The sequence below is a fragment of the Bos mutus genome, chromosome 13 (assembly GCF_027580195.1).
Source record: "Bos mutus isolate GX-2022 chromosome 13, NWIPB_WYAK_1.1, whole genome shotgun sequence".
Taxonomy (NCBI): domain Eukaryota; kingdom Metazoa; phylum Chordata; class Mammalia; order Artiodactyla; family Bovidae; genus Bos; species Bos mutus.
In genome coordinates, this window is record NC_091629.1 from 20,219,377 (window position 1) to 20,232,359 (window position 12,983).

The 12,983-nt window shown below is 52.2% G+C and overlaps 1 protein-coding gene across 1 annotated transcript in view; it reads left to right on the forward strand.

Moving 5' to 3' along the window:
• Positions 1-12,983, forward strand: part of PREX1 (phosphatidylinositol-3,4,5-trisphosphate dependent Rac exchange factor 1) — a 181,481-nt gene that overhangs the window by 153,394 nt on the left and 15,104 nt on the right. The window contains exons 19-29 of the mRNA XM_070381077.1: positions 1,200-1,285; positions 2,339-2,475; positions 3,140-3,251; positions 4,966-5,153; positions 5,445-5,606; positions 6,294-6,504; positions 6,895-7,171; positions 7,756-7,962; positions 9,297-9,385; positions 10,809-10,891; positions 11,052-11,142. Of these exons, the coding sequence (XP_070237178.1) occupies positions 1,200-1,285; positions 2,339-2,475; positions 3,140-3,251; positions 4,966-5,153; positions 5,445-5,606; positions 6,294-6,504; positions 6,895-7,171; positions 7,756-7,962; positions 9,297-9,385; positions 10,809-10,891; positions 11,052-11,142 (1,643 nt within the window). The remainder of the gene's footprint in view (positions 1-1,199; positions 1,286-2,338; positions 2,476-3,139; positions 3,252-4,965; positions 5,154-5,444; positions 5,607-6,293; positions 6,505-6,894; positions 7,172-7,755; positions 7,963-9,296; positions 9,386-10,808; positions 10,892-11,051; positions 11,143-12,983) is intronic.

Here is a 12,983-nt window from a genome sequence, read left to right on the forward strand (position 1 = left end):
TGAGTGCAGAGGCCCCCAGGGTGGCACTGGGGCTGCTGTGTTTGAGCAACAGTGAGGAAGCTGATGGGGCTGGAACAGGGTGGGCACTGAGGTCGGTCAGACAGTAGAGGCCAGGCCCTGTGGGACCTGTGCCCACAGTAAGGAGCATGGAGCTACCGGAAGGTTCTGAGCAGAGGGGTGGCGTGATCTGACATAGGGTAACACAGCATCTCTCTGGCTGCAGGTGGAGACTAGATTGTTAGGGGTTGGGGGGTGGGGAGGGTGGAAGCAGGAAGCCTGGAGAGGAGGCTGCTGGCTGGGCCAGCCCAGCCGCGGTGGGCATGGTGAGAAGTGGTCGCGTACCAGATAGAGGCACCGGGAGGAGCATTTTCTATTTTAAATCCTGCACATTTGCTTTTCACTTCTCTCTTCTATTTAAGGCAGATGCTCCTGGTTTTCTGTTGATGGGAGTGATAGAAAGTTTTAAATAGCATTCTTTCAGTTCAAAGGCTTGTCAGTTTTGGGGACATGATTGATGGTTTGGTTAGTATGTAGAAGTGGGAGAAATCACCATGGTGGAACATGCCCGCTTCAAGTTCCAGAAATACCTGGGGTTTGAGAACAGGCTCCCAAGACGGCTTTTTATGGCAGGTAGGGACAATCCAAGGCCTAAGGTGGAGGACATGCCTTAGACAGGGAAGCCGATGGCTACATTGAAGCCCCTGGATTAATAATGACCTTGGGCAGGGGCTGGGCATTCTGCCCTGGTGATCCACCCACAGAGTGGCTGGGTCGTCTGGGCTTTCAAATCATGATCTCTGGGGGACATGTGGACGTTTTTCTGGAGTCAGCACCCAGATGTGCTGGGGGTCACTTGTCACCCTCCAAGTAAGTGATTATTACATAAAATATGCACTCACCAAGGTGCTGGTCTGGTGGCCACAAGGCTTCTTCTCACCCAGAGAATGATAGTGCAGGGTTAGGAGGGTGCATGGACTGACTTTCTGAGGGTGGGCTGGCTGGTTCTGATGAATCAAAGGCCCTGCTCTGTGCAGTCTGATCGAGTGAGGTTTCTCCATGCATTTGGAAAGCCTGGTGCTGCTGCTGTCCGGGGCTGGATTTCCCAAAAGCCTGGGAGGCAGGGGCTCCCCTGGTGGCCCCCTGGGCTTTCTTTCCGGAGAGGCACTGCTGTACCTTATGGCAGCTTCTGTTCGGTGCAGGATTGTCAAACTCCCCGACCGTCCAGAGGCGCTGTGCTTTCAGATCCGTGGAGCAGCCCCGCCGTACGTCTACGCAGTGGGCAGAGGTAAGTGGGAGCCCAAGGGACGTGGAGTGGGGCTTTGGGAGGCCAGTCTGTTGTGTGTGTGGAAGGAATTCAGAGGCGCCCGCCCAAACACTTACCTCCAGGCCTGTGCCTCTTAGCCCACAGTTAGCACTTCCCTTCTTTGCTGGAAGCCAAGGCTTGTAAATATGCGTGCTTGTGGGGGTTGGGCAGCTACACGTGGGGAGCTGAAAGGAAGCACTAGGGAGTGGGGAGGACTGTGGGAAAGTGAGAAAATGCACATTCACTCCAAACACAGCAGTGTTTCTTCGGCTCCAGCTCCTTATTGCCAGGCAGGAATGTGGCAGTTTGAGAATGACGGGACAGCTGAGAGAACATGCCCTTGGAGCCTGGTAGACCTGGGTTTGGAACCTGGCTTCTTCTAGACACGTGACTTGAGAGAGCCACTTCGCCTCTCTGAGCCTGTGTTTCTGTATCTGCAAAATGGGGCTGATCCTGGCTCCATAATCATGGGGTTGTTGTGGGACTTAAAGGAGAAGAGGGCTTCCCTGGTGGCTCAGTGGTAAAGAATCCACCTGCAGTGCAGGAGCTGCAGGAGCCGCAGGTTCGATCTCTGAGTCAGGAAGATCCCCTGGAGGAGGGCATGGCCACCCACTCCAGTATTCTTGCCTGGGGAATCCCATGGACAGAGGAGCCTGGCGGGCTATAGTCCATGGGGTCGCAAAGAGCTGGACACGACTGAAGTGAGTAGCAAGCACACATGCGAAGGAGACAAAGCTCTGGAGTGAAATGTGCGTGGGTTCAAGGCCAGCCTCCCTTGCCATGTGACCTTGGGCTTACTGCGACTTCTCTGAGCCTCAGTCTCTTCTTTTGCCAAATGGGAATGACAGTGCCTGTCCTGCCCACTGGCGTGGGGTGGAGAGTGGCTGTGAGGTGGGAGGATGGAGGTGGCATTTGGTGTGGGGTGAGGGACAGGTGCATCTGGTTACTCGCCCTTGCCTGATACCGCCCCAGCCTCCATCGCTGGGATCCAGCGATCGCCTGGCATCCAGCCTCAAGCGCTCCTGTCCCCCTTAGGCTCCGAGGCTGCGGCTGCAGGGCTCTGTGCCGGCCAGTGCATCCTGAAGGTCAATGGCAACAACGTGACGAATGACAGAGCCTCAGAGGTCCTGGAGCACTTCCAGGCATTCCGGAGCCGCCAAGAAGAGGCCCTGGTGAGCCGCCTGGCAGCCGAGGGGATCAGAGAAGCCCTGCTCACTGGGGTGGAGGCTGAGGGCACCCTCCCTTCTCTGGGGAAAAGCCTGCAGGCACCACAGGGTTTTGGGTGGGGTGGGGCTGCAGACCTGAGGGCTGAGCTGGGCCTGAGCTCCGGGACCCTTCTGCTTCCCTGAACCTCACGGCCTCAGTTTCTACAGTTGTGAAATGGGTGTGATAAGACCCTCTTTTCTTACCACGTAGGCACGTTGGACAACTAGTCACATTGATGATAAGAAATTGATGTTATGTTTGGGTTGGGGACCCAGGGTTCTGTGGACAGTGATTCACTGGTTTATTTAATAAGCATTTCCTGCACACCTGCTGTCTGCCTGGCGTGTTTCTAGACCCTGGGGCCACAGGAGAGACAAGCTTCCTGCTCCCATGAAGCTGACTTACGTTTTCAGTGCTCCCCCTTCCCTGGCTTCTGTGAGGAGCATAGACTGTGGACGCTGAGGGCCGAGTATGGCTGGAGATCCCTCAGAAGTTACCAGAGTGAAGTCTGGGAGGGCTCTCTGAAGGTGGTGTCGCCGACAGGCTGAAGCCCTGAGCTTTGGAGTCGGCACAGCGTGCACCTGGGCTCCGGGAGTCACGGCCGCCCCTCTTACTCTGCTCCCCACACAGGGCCTGTACCAGTGGATCTACCGCACCCACGAGGATGCGCAGGAGGCCCGGGAGGCCGCCGGCGAGGACCCCAGTGGCGAAGGGGCCGGAGAGGAAGACCAGCTCAACTCGGGTAATGGGACAGGCAGGCCGTGAGACAGACGCCCTTGGGTCCGGGCCCTCTGTGTCCACACTCCTCCCAGTCGCATCCAGTCCTTCTCGATGCTGTAATTTCTGTATGAGTCTCTGATCGCTGCCGTAACGAAGTACGAGGAACCTGGTGGTTTAAAACCACATGCGTTTACTGCGTTACTGTTCTGGAGGTCACAAGTCTGAAAGGCGTCTCCCTGGGCTCTCATCAAGGTGCCAGCAGGCCGGCATCCCATCTGTGGCTCTTCACTTGCTTGTTTCAGGGAGACAGCTCCCCGGCCAGCCCTGTAAACCCTGCTTCTTTGTTGACCCCAAAGTCCCCAGCAAGGAGCCCAGAGCTGTCAGACACCAAGGCATCGAAAGCCCCTGATCTTCCCACGTCTCCTCCTGCCCCCAGCCCAGCAGAGCACAGAAGCGACCGGAGAGGAGGAGCTATTAGTCAAACTCCAAGCATTTAGTCCGCACCTACTATGTGCCAGGCTCAGTTCTAGATTCGGAGGATACAGTATGGATTAAAACAAAATAATCCCTGCCCTCGGGGAGCTGTTCCCCTGCTGCTGAAACACCCACAGCCTGAAAGAGGGGTCCTAAAGGAGACAGGCCGATGGGAAGAGGGAGAGACGGGAGGCCAGCTCTGAGCTCAGTTTTTGCCCCTCTGAGAGCAAAGGGCTGTGGGCCTCCTTCCCCAGCACATGGGTGACCCCAGTGATGACGATGGTAAACCACACTGGGAAGAGCTGGTGGTTTCAAAACTTCCATTCAATAAGTAGAAGCACCTACTATGTGCCAGGTCATGTTCAAGGAGCTGGGGAAACAGGAGTGAACAAGGCAGACGGGGTCTCTGCACTTAGGGCACTGACATGAGGGGAACAAGACAATGATAAAAAGAACAAAAAAATTGATAATTGGTGGCATAGCATGGAGAGTGAGGGGGAAAGGGTGACTGTGTGTGCTGAGAGTACTCTTTGGAGCAGGTGGGAAGGAAACTGCTTCACGCCATAAAGTGCCTCCTTTCTTCCTAGATACATTGCTACCTAGCTGTGTGACTTCTAAGGAGTCACAGTCTCTCTGGGACCCTGTTAATCTGGACTGAAACTGGGCTCCATAAAAACACTGGCTTAGCAAACTAAAAAGGCTGAGTAGGGTTAATGAGCTTCAGGTCTGGCTCGATCCAGCATTTCGTATACTGAGGAGACCTTCATTTTCTCCAGGTCTCAGCTCTGCTCCTTCTGTGTTGATTTCCCTCTCACATGCTCTTTTCTCCACCTAGTGGCTCTGGTAACTTGAAATCCAGTTGAAAAAGAGGATGTCTCCTTCCCTTTGTAGATCCAAGCAGATCTCCCTGTCATGGGCTCAGCTTGGGTCACATGCTTGCTCCTGAACCGGTCACTGTGAATAGAGGAAATCACACATGCTGAATGGCCAGGCTTTGCCTCTGGGGGAGGGTATGGATGGCAAATGAGTCCTTTTCGGAGCCCCAGAGACTGTGAATGAGACTCAAGGCTTGATTCCTAAAAGGAAAGTCTTTTAGAATAAGAAGTGAGCGACAGTGGGCTGGCAAAAGTGAAGAGAGCTGCAGCACAGATTTCAGTGTCCCCGTCTGTCTAACATCGGCTGTCCGCGGTGCTGGGTCCGGGGGCTGGCTTGGTGTGGGGTGGTGCCCCTTCCGCGGGGTCACCTGTCCCTCTGGCTTCCAGCCTTCCCGCTGATGTCCCTGGGCGCCCAGCCGAGCCAGCACGAGGACAGCCCTCTGGTCAGCCTGACAGTGGACAACGTGCATCTGGAGCACGGCGTTGTGTACGAGTACGTGAGCACGGCGGGCGTCAAGTGCCACGTGCTGGAGAAGATCGTGGAGCCCCGCGGCTGCTTCAGCCTCACTGCCAAGGTCTTGCTGGCTGTGGCCCTGCCCTGAGGGGGTGGCGCAGCCTGACTCCCATGTCCTCCGAGTTAGCCTGGGGAACCTCAGTCCTAATCCCTGCCCCTCCACTTGGTAGCTGTGGGGCTTAGGAGACTGACTTCTTATCTCCTAGACTCAGTTTACTCATCCTTTAAGTGGGCCAATAATAGACCTGACCCACATGTGTATTACAAGGTGTATAGTAGTCACCCAAGATAAACCCGTTAAGACTCTCCCAGGTGCCCAGTGAGTACTCAGTAGCTGTTGATATTTCTCCAGATCCTTGAGGCCTTTGCTGCCGATGACAGTGTCTTCGTGCAGAACTGTGGGCGGCTCATGGCCCTAAGCAGCAACATGAGGACCATGTCCCACTTTGAGTTCCGCAACATCTGTGACACCAAGCTGGAGAGCATCGGCCAGAGGATCGCCTGCTACCAGGAGGTGCCTGCACCCTACAGGGTCTCAACTCGGGGTGTTTCAGTTGTAAATGTCAAATCCCAACCCAACTTAGCTTAAACAAACAGGATAATTAACTGGTTTATATTACTGAAACGTCCATAGGTAAGCTTCAGGCATGGTTGTATCCAGCACTCAAACAGATATCACACTGTTACAAGAACAGGACCTCTCTCCTTCTCTTGACTTTGTTTTCCTTATTGGTTTTGCTCTCAGGCAGGTCCTTTTCACGTGGTGATAAAATGGTCCTCAGTAGCTTTAGCCTTAGCAACCCCAGTAGAAATAGAACACGATGAGAGCTCTCGTTAACTTGGCCTGGGTCCCCTGCCTAGGCCTGTGCAAGTTCTGCAGGAATGGGGAGGCAGCCTTACTTGAACCTCACAGATGCTGGGTCAGGGAGAGATGTTCCCCCAGGACACCTCAGGTGCAGCTGAAATGGAGACCTCTAGGTGGGTAGGTACTTGGAGGCCTCACATTCCTCCAGGACTTCCTTGAAATCTGGGTCCAGTGAAAGGCACAGTGCAGGGGAATTTACTTTTCCATTTGGACTTCTTGGCATTTTTTTCAATTTTGGAATGTCTGGCCTAGGTTAGGATAAAGTGGGTACAGGAGATGTGCCAGAATTCCCAGACCCCTAAGTAACAACCCCATGCCTCCCCCCACCTTTCTCAGTTTGCAGCTCAGCTAAAGAGCAGGATCAGCCCACCCTTCAAACAAGCACCCCTGGAACCCCATCCACTATGTGGCCTGGACTTTTGCCCCACCAACTGCCACGTCAACCTCATGGAAGTATCCTACCCCAAGACCACTCCCTCAGTTGGGAGGTCCTTCAGCATACGCTTTGGTCGCAAACCCTCCCTCATCGGCCTTGACCCAGAGCAAGGTAACTGCATGTGTCCATCAAAAATGTGTTCAGGTCTCACAGTACAGTACTTAAACAGAAGCGCTCCTGAAGGCCAACAGGCTAGAGCTGGAATGGTGGCTCTATGGTCATCACAGTTCCAGATTCCTCCTTTCTTTCTATGGCACCATCTCTAAATGTTGCTTTTATCCTGAGAGATGCCTCATGGTATAAAATGACTGCTGGAGTACCAGCCATCATGTCTACATTCCAGGCAGGAAAATGATCATAGTAGTTAAGAGTGTATTGGCACCAAATTGAAACTTGCTTATTAAAGCAGTTTAATGTATTAAAAGAATATTTTAAAGGGAAACTTTTTTCACTTACTGGGATCCTTAAAATGGGTTTGTGAACTTTTCCTCCCTACCGTAGGTCACCTGAACCCCATGTCCTATACCCAACACTGCATCACCACCATGGCTGCCCCATCCTGGAAGTGCCTGCCTGCTGCGGATGGGGACCCACAACGTCAGGGTCCCAACGACAGCAGCTTTGGGCCAGCCAATGGAGCCCTTGGCCAGGAGGACCGAGGCCTGAGTTTCCTGCTGAAGCAGGAGGACCGTGAGATCCAGGATGCCTACCTGCAGCTCTTTACCAAACTGGATGTGGCCCTGAAGGAGATGAAGCAATATGTCACTCAGATCAACAGGTGAGCCCTGTGTCAGGGTCAGGATTTCCCAACATCTGCGGCATCAACATTTTGAGTAGGATTATCCTTTGGCGTGGGGGGTGTCCTGTCCATTAGTGGTTATTAGCGGTATCCCTGGCCTGTACCCACCAGATGCCAGTAGCACTCCCTTCCCTAGCTGTGACACCTAAGATGTCTTCAGATGTTGTCAGATGCCTTCTAGGGGCAGAATCATCCTGATTGAGAACCACTGCTCTAATGAAAGGATGGATGTAGGCAGCATCGTCAGTAGAGGCTGAAACTTGGTGAAAGGTTTGGGGGGGAACTTTATTATTTCAACACTGCAGAGAGAGAAAGACGACTGGACATGATGGCCCTTTTGGTGCCATACAGCAGGACACAGCACCACCTACAAAGCGTTCTCACCAACACAAGTTGCACAGTTCTCTGATCACAGTTCTAGGCTGGCTAGATGATGCGGGGCATAAGGGAGGCTGAAATGGTACGTCAGGGATGAAGTTGGCTAAATCCAGAAGGTGGGTGGTTCTAGGTGACAAATGACCAGGGGGCCTGTGTCTTGAAGTTCAAAGTCTTTGCTCCCACAGGCTGCTGTCCACCATCACAGAGCCCAGCTCCAGTGGGTCCTGCGACCCCGCCGTGGCCGAGGAGGCCTCCTCCCCACCGCTGGTCAGCGAAGAGAGCGAGATGGACAGGACCGACCACGGGGCCAGCAAGAAGGTGTGCTTCAAGGTGTGCGAGGAGGATCAGGAGGACTCGGGTCACGACACCATGAGCTACCGGGACTCCTACAGGTGGGGGCAGGCCTGGCTTGGGAGGGTGTCGAGGGGTTTGGTGTGGAGGCATAGCTGAGGCCCCGGCCGTGGAAAGGTCAGAATCAGAGGACGTTTCTCAGGAAGCTGTGGGGCAGGGTGCTATCGCCTACCCGTGTGGTTTGTGGTTCTGGGGAGTTATCTGAGTCCCACAGCACACCCTGGATACACTCTTCAGCCTCCCTCCCCCCAGACCAACGTTTCAGGGTCTGCCTCCTTGGGGACACCACTGATCCTTTCCACCTCGATTCCTGTCCCCATACGTTGATGGAATGTAGTCCAAGAAAAAGTCAAGATCTGTGTGTTTTAAAACCAACGTCAGGCCTCAGGTTTTTGCAACAAACACTGTTTTTCCTTGATCCAGGGAGTAAGACTATTTTTTTTCCCTCGTAACTCTCGAGGATCTGAATTGTTTTCTCCTGGTTAATTATTAACAAGATTGGTGAAGTCTTAATTAGTGTGTTGAACAGACCGAAAACTCAAAACTCAATTTCCTGTAATAAACCGTGGAGTGCATGGAATTCCGTACCACAACACAGCGCTGTGACCCCCAGTGAAAAGGCTCTCGAACATCTGATGGTTGTGGTTAAACTAGAACCTTGGAGGGACACTTCATATGGTTTGGGGCAAAGAGAGAACTGATAGAATTTGGCGAGGCCGTGGGCCCCGTCCTCCCTGCATTTATAGCCTTTCAGTCTTCAAGGGGCCTGGTGTTTCTTGGTGTCTGTGTAATGAGACGGCCTGGCTGACTGGGTCCCATGTTCTTGGAACCTTGTGTCCACAGACCAAGATCTTATCTGTCTGTGTTTGCATTCTGACATTTTTGGATCCTCCAATTTTTCCTTTCAATTGTCAGAAAAGTGAAGGGAAGAATTTCAGGGTTGTGGTTTTTGATTCCCCATACCTTCTGAGTATGGGGCGCAAGCTAAGCACACACAGCCCTTGTTCTTAGGAGGCTTCCGGCCAGGCCGTGTGTTCGAGTGTGGGGGTGCAGATGTATCTAAGGGCAAGACTGTCCCACGAGGGCAGTGACGGTAATTACACCCGAATGAAGATGAGTCACTGTCCACCTACCATTTCTGTGTTTTTATACCGAGGCCTAGAGAGGTTTCTCCAGGGTGGGACCTAGGAAACTCACTGGGACAACCTTCCCCATCTCTGGCACTGCTGGCTGGCCAACAGTGCTCTCTCCGGGCCAGTCATCTACCCAAGGGTTTTGTCTACACTCCAGAAAGTGGGTTCCGGATGCTGGGACTAGAGGCTGTGAGCGGGGAGGCAGAGGGTTGACTCACACCTTCCTTTCTGCCACTCTGCAGCGAATGTAACAGCAATCGGGACTCTGTTCTGTCCTACACCAGCGTGAGAAGTAACAGCTCTTACCTGGGCAGCGACGAGATGGGCTCCGGTGAGTGCCAGGGCTGGGGGCCCCCTGGCGAGATGGTGCTTTGTTTGTTTTTATTTTGTTACACTTTCCTACACATCCTCTGGTTTTCTCTTACGTTGCATGGTTTGGTAATGGTTTTCCTTCCCTCATTTTGCGTGTGTTTCTTGCACACCTGTTATATGCTGGGGCCACAGCCGTGGATTTTGAAAAGACAGGCCCTTGTAGAGCTCACGTTCTTTGTGAGTGTCGTGGACACAGAACAGATAAAAACACTCCAGTTACCGGATGGGACGAGGGCTCCCGCATTGCTAAAACAGGGCGACCTGATGGTTTCCAGGAATGACATGTGCTCAAACCCAAAATTCACACAACACAAAAGAAAATCAGTCAGAATCTCAGCCTCTCCCACAGAAATGACCATTGAGGATATTTGGGGGTCACTGGTGAACATGTATTTCTGCACAGAGGTGGAGAAATGTGAGTGGATGGCTGGAGGGAAAGACAGACATAAATAAGAATTTATAAGTTAGGGTGGCTCATTGGGGAAGAATCTGCCTGCCAATGCAGGAGACACAGGTTCAATCCCTGGGTTGGTAAGATCCCCTGGAGGAGGAATTGGCAAACCCACTCTGGTATTCTTGCCTGAAAAATCCCATGGACAGAGGAGCCTGGCGGGCTGCAGTCCATGGGGTTGCAAAAGAGCTGGACACGACCAAGCAACTGAGCATATACATTCGATTGTATGTTACTTGCAACTTTCACCGAAAGACAAATTTGTTTTAATTTTCATGGATTTCAGCCTTTAACATTTTTATTTTGTGAATGGGATAGACACTCACATGGTTCATAATTCAAAAGGCATGAGTGGGAGAGGGTGGGTGGTGACAAACGTCCCTCCCATCCTTGCTCCCCGGCCTCCTGGTTCCCAAGCTCCCGCTGCCACTGCGGTTGTGTGTGTCCTTCCGGAGGTAGTCTGTGCATAAAAATTTAATTTTAATTATACTTCAGTTTGGCAGAAGAAAAGGAAGCTCAGGAAATATCAGAGCTATTTCTGAACTTTGGATAAATGTTTCATCACAGAAGCTATTCAGCTGCAAAAACTACCCCTGGGGAGGTTTTAGGAAGGCGATTTAAATGAAACGGGGATGAATGAGAGATGTGGGATCTGGTTCCTTCACTCGTTTTCAGAGTGAAAATAGTAACAGTGACTTACAGTTGTGTAATGTTTTAGTTCCTGTTGCCCATTTTGCAGATAAACAAACTGAGGCTCAAAGAGGTCAAGTGATGTGTGCAGCGTCGCACAGCTGGGACCTGGATCTGTCAGGCTCCAAGTCCGCTGTGGGTTTCGGAGCTCTGTAGCTACATTGCCTTCTTGTGAGAGAGCCTGGGAAGGTGTGTGATGGGGCAGGAATAGTTGATGGCTGTGGTTTCTTCCTTCTGCCAGGGGATGAGTTGCCCTGTGACATGAGGATCCCATCAGACAAGCAGGACAAGCTTCATGGCTGCCTAGAGCATCTCTTTAACCAGGTAGGATCTTTGTCCCAACCCTGGCCTGACCTTGAGCTCTTCCCATCACCCCAGGTAAGAACCTGTAAGCCAGGAGCCAGGGCAGGGGCCAGAGGTCACAGGTTCTAGCCACTTGGAGGGCCCCTAGGGCCAAACTAACCCGGGGCTTCCTTTCGCCCAGGTGGACTCCATTCACACACTCCTCAAGGGGCCAGTCATGAGCAGAGCTTTTGAAGAGACCAAGCATTTCCCCATGGACCACAGCTTACAAGGTGAGCAGAGAAGAGTCCTCAGGCAGGGTGAGGGGGTGGCAGCCCGCATCCATCAGGGTCACAGCCTGTGATGTGGCGCGTGTGCTGGACGGCGGGCAGGCTGCCTGGGCCACACACTGCCTGCTGTGCCCCTCACCTGCCGAATGGCGTGGGCCAGCCCAGGGGCGGTCAGCAAGCTCAGCCCATGGGCCGAATTTGGCCCACAGCCTGTTTTTGTACAGACTATGAGCTGAGAATGATTTTTCATTTATCGTGAGTTCATCAAAACAAAACAAAAGAAAACGTGTGACAGGAGCTGAGTGCCCTGCAAAGCTTAAATCAGTTCCTATCTGACTCTTTACAGAAAACGTGTGTGGACCCCTGGGCTGGTCCCTGAGCCCTTCCGGGTCTCCGTCTGCCCATATATAACACAAGGGGAAGGGCTGGAGCATAGTTTGCCAGACCTCAAAAACCCTTGACCCTCTTCATCGTTTTAGAGACAGTCATAGACTCTGCCGACATCTTTACAGTTTTAAACTATATTCATTTGCTGCCTGTATTGTTATTGATAGATCTTGTCTGAAAAAGTGTTTCCCTTTAAAAAATATAATTTTGAAAAGAACTTATTAAACTTCCAGTAAGTGGAAAATCATCATAACATGCCATAAAATAACAAGTCCAGTGGAACCAACAGTGAAAAATGCCCTTGCGCTGTAGTTAGGCACTGTCGTCTGTCCAGAGCGCTTTGTTGTTTATTCACGAGAGGGGTTAACAGGTTAAAGAAGTGTTAAGGGCTTGACGGCACCAAATTGAGACTTTCTTCTTGAAATGATGGAGAGAAAAATAATCAACATTTATGTCTTTCTACCTGCCTTTCCTCTTGTTTACCATCGACCCATTTATGCATCCCCACCCATTTATCTACCCATCCATCCATCCATCCACCCACTCCACCCACCCACTGACCCTCTACCATCCACTTATCCATTCACTCACCCATCCATTCATCCACCATCTGCCCACCTACCCGCCCATTCATCCATCCATCCATCCACCCGCCCACCCACCCACCAGCATCCATGCATCCATATATTCAGTAAGTAATTTCCAAGAACCAACTTGTGCTCAGCCTTGTGGTGGGCTCTGGGGCTTGTGAGATGAATGAGACACTGCCTCTGACCTCCAGGAATTTCCAGTAGGGTGCAGGGGGAGAACCAGTTGCTTCTAAGTGAGGGTTGGAAGTGGTGAGGGGTTGGGGTGCCCTAGCAGAGCCCCTCCGACTATTTCAGGGTCATCTCTGCCTGGGATGGACCTCTGAAAGAAGAAATGTCAAACTCAGAGGAGCCAAAACCATAAAATATCTCAGAAACTTGAGACTGTGTAGCAGACACGAGGCCGAAGGAGCAGAGGCCTCTGTCAGCCTGTCTGGGATCAGATTCAAGTCCCATCTTGGTCACTGCCTTGATGAGTCACTTTAGGCAAGCCACTTTCCCCCCTCTGTGCCTCGACTTCCTCCTCTGTGTAGGGAAAAGGTTACGCTAGGTTATAGCTCATGTGCCAGCTTGGTTGTGGCTGTGAGGGGGCAGGACCTGAGGATGCTTCTGTGACTACATTCAGGCTCAGGAGAAGAAAATGCCGAGATTCATTTGTGATTCTGCATTGGATTGGTTGCGCCTGCAAGCAGTCCCATCCTCAGACTAGTAGAAAGGAGTGCTGAGATTGAGTGGTGATGTCTGCCATGGGTATGGTACTATCCATTAGCAGCACACTTACCATCTATTTGTCTTCCCATGGACCAGATGATACCCAAGGCTCCCACCAGCATCCTTGACCTCAGATTCTGAGCTTTGGAATCTAGTGAT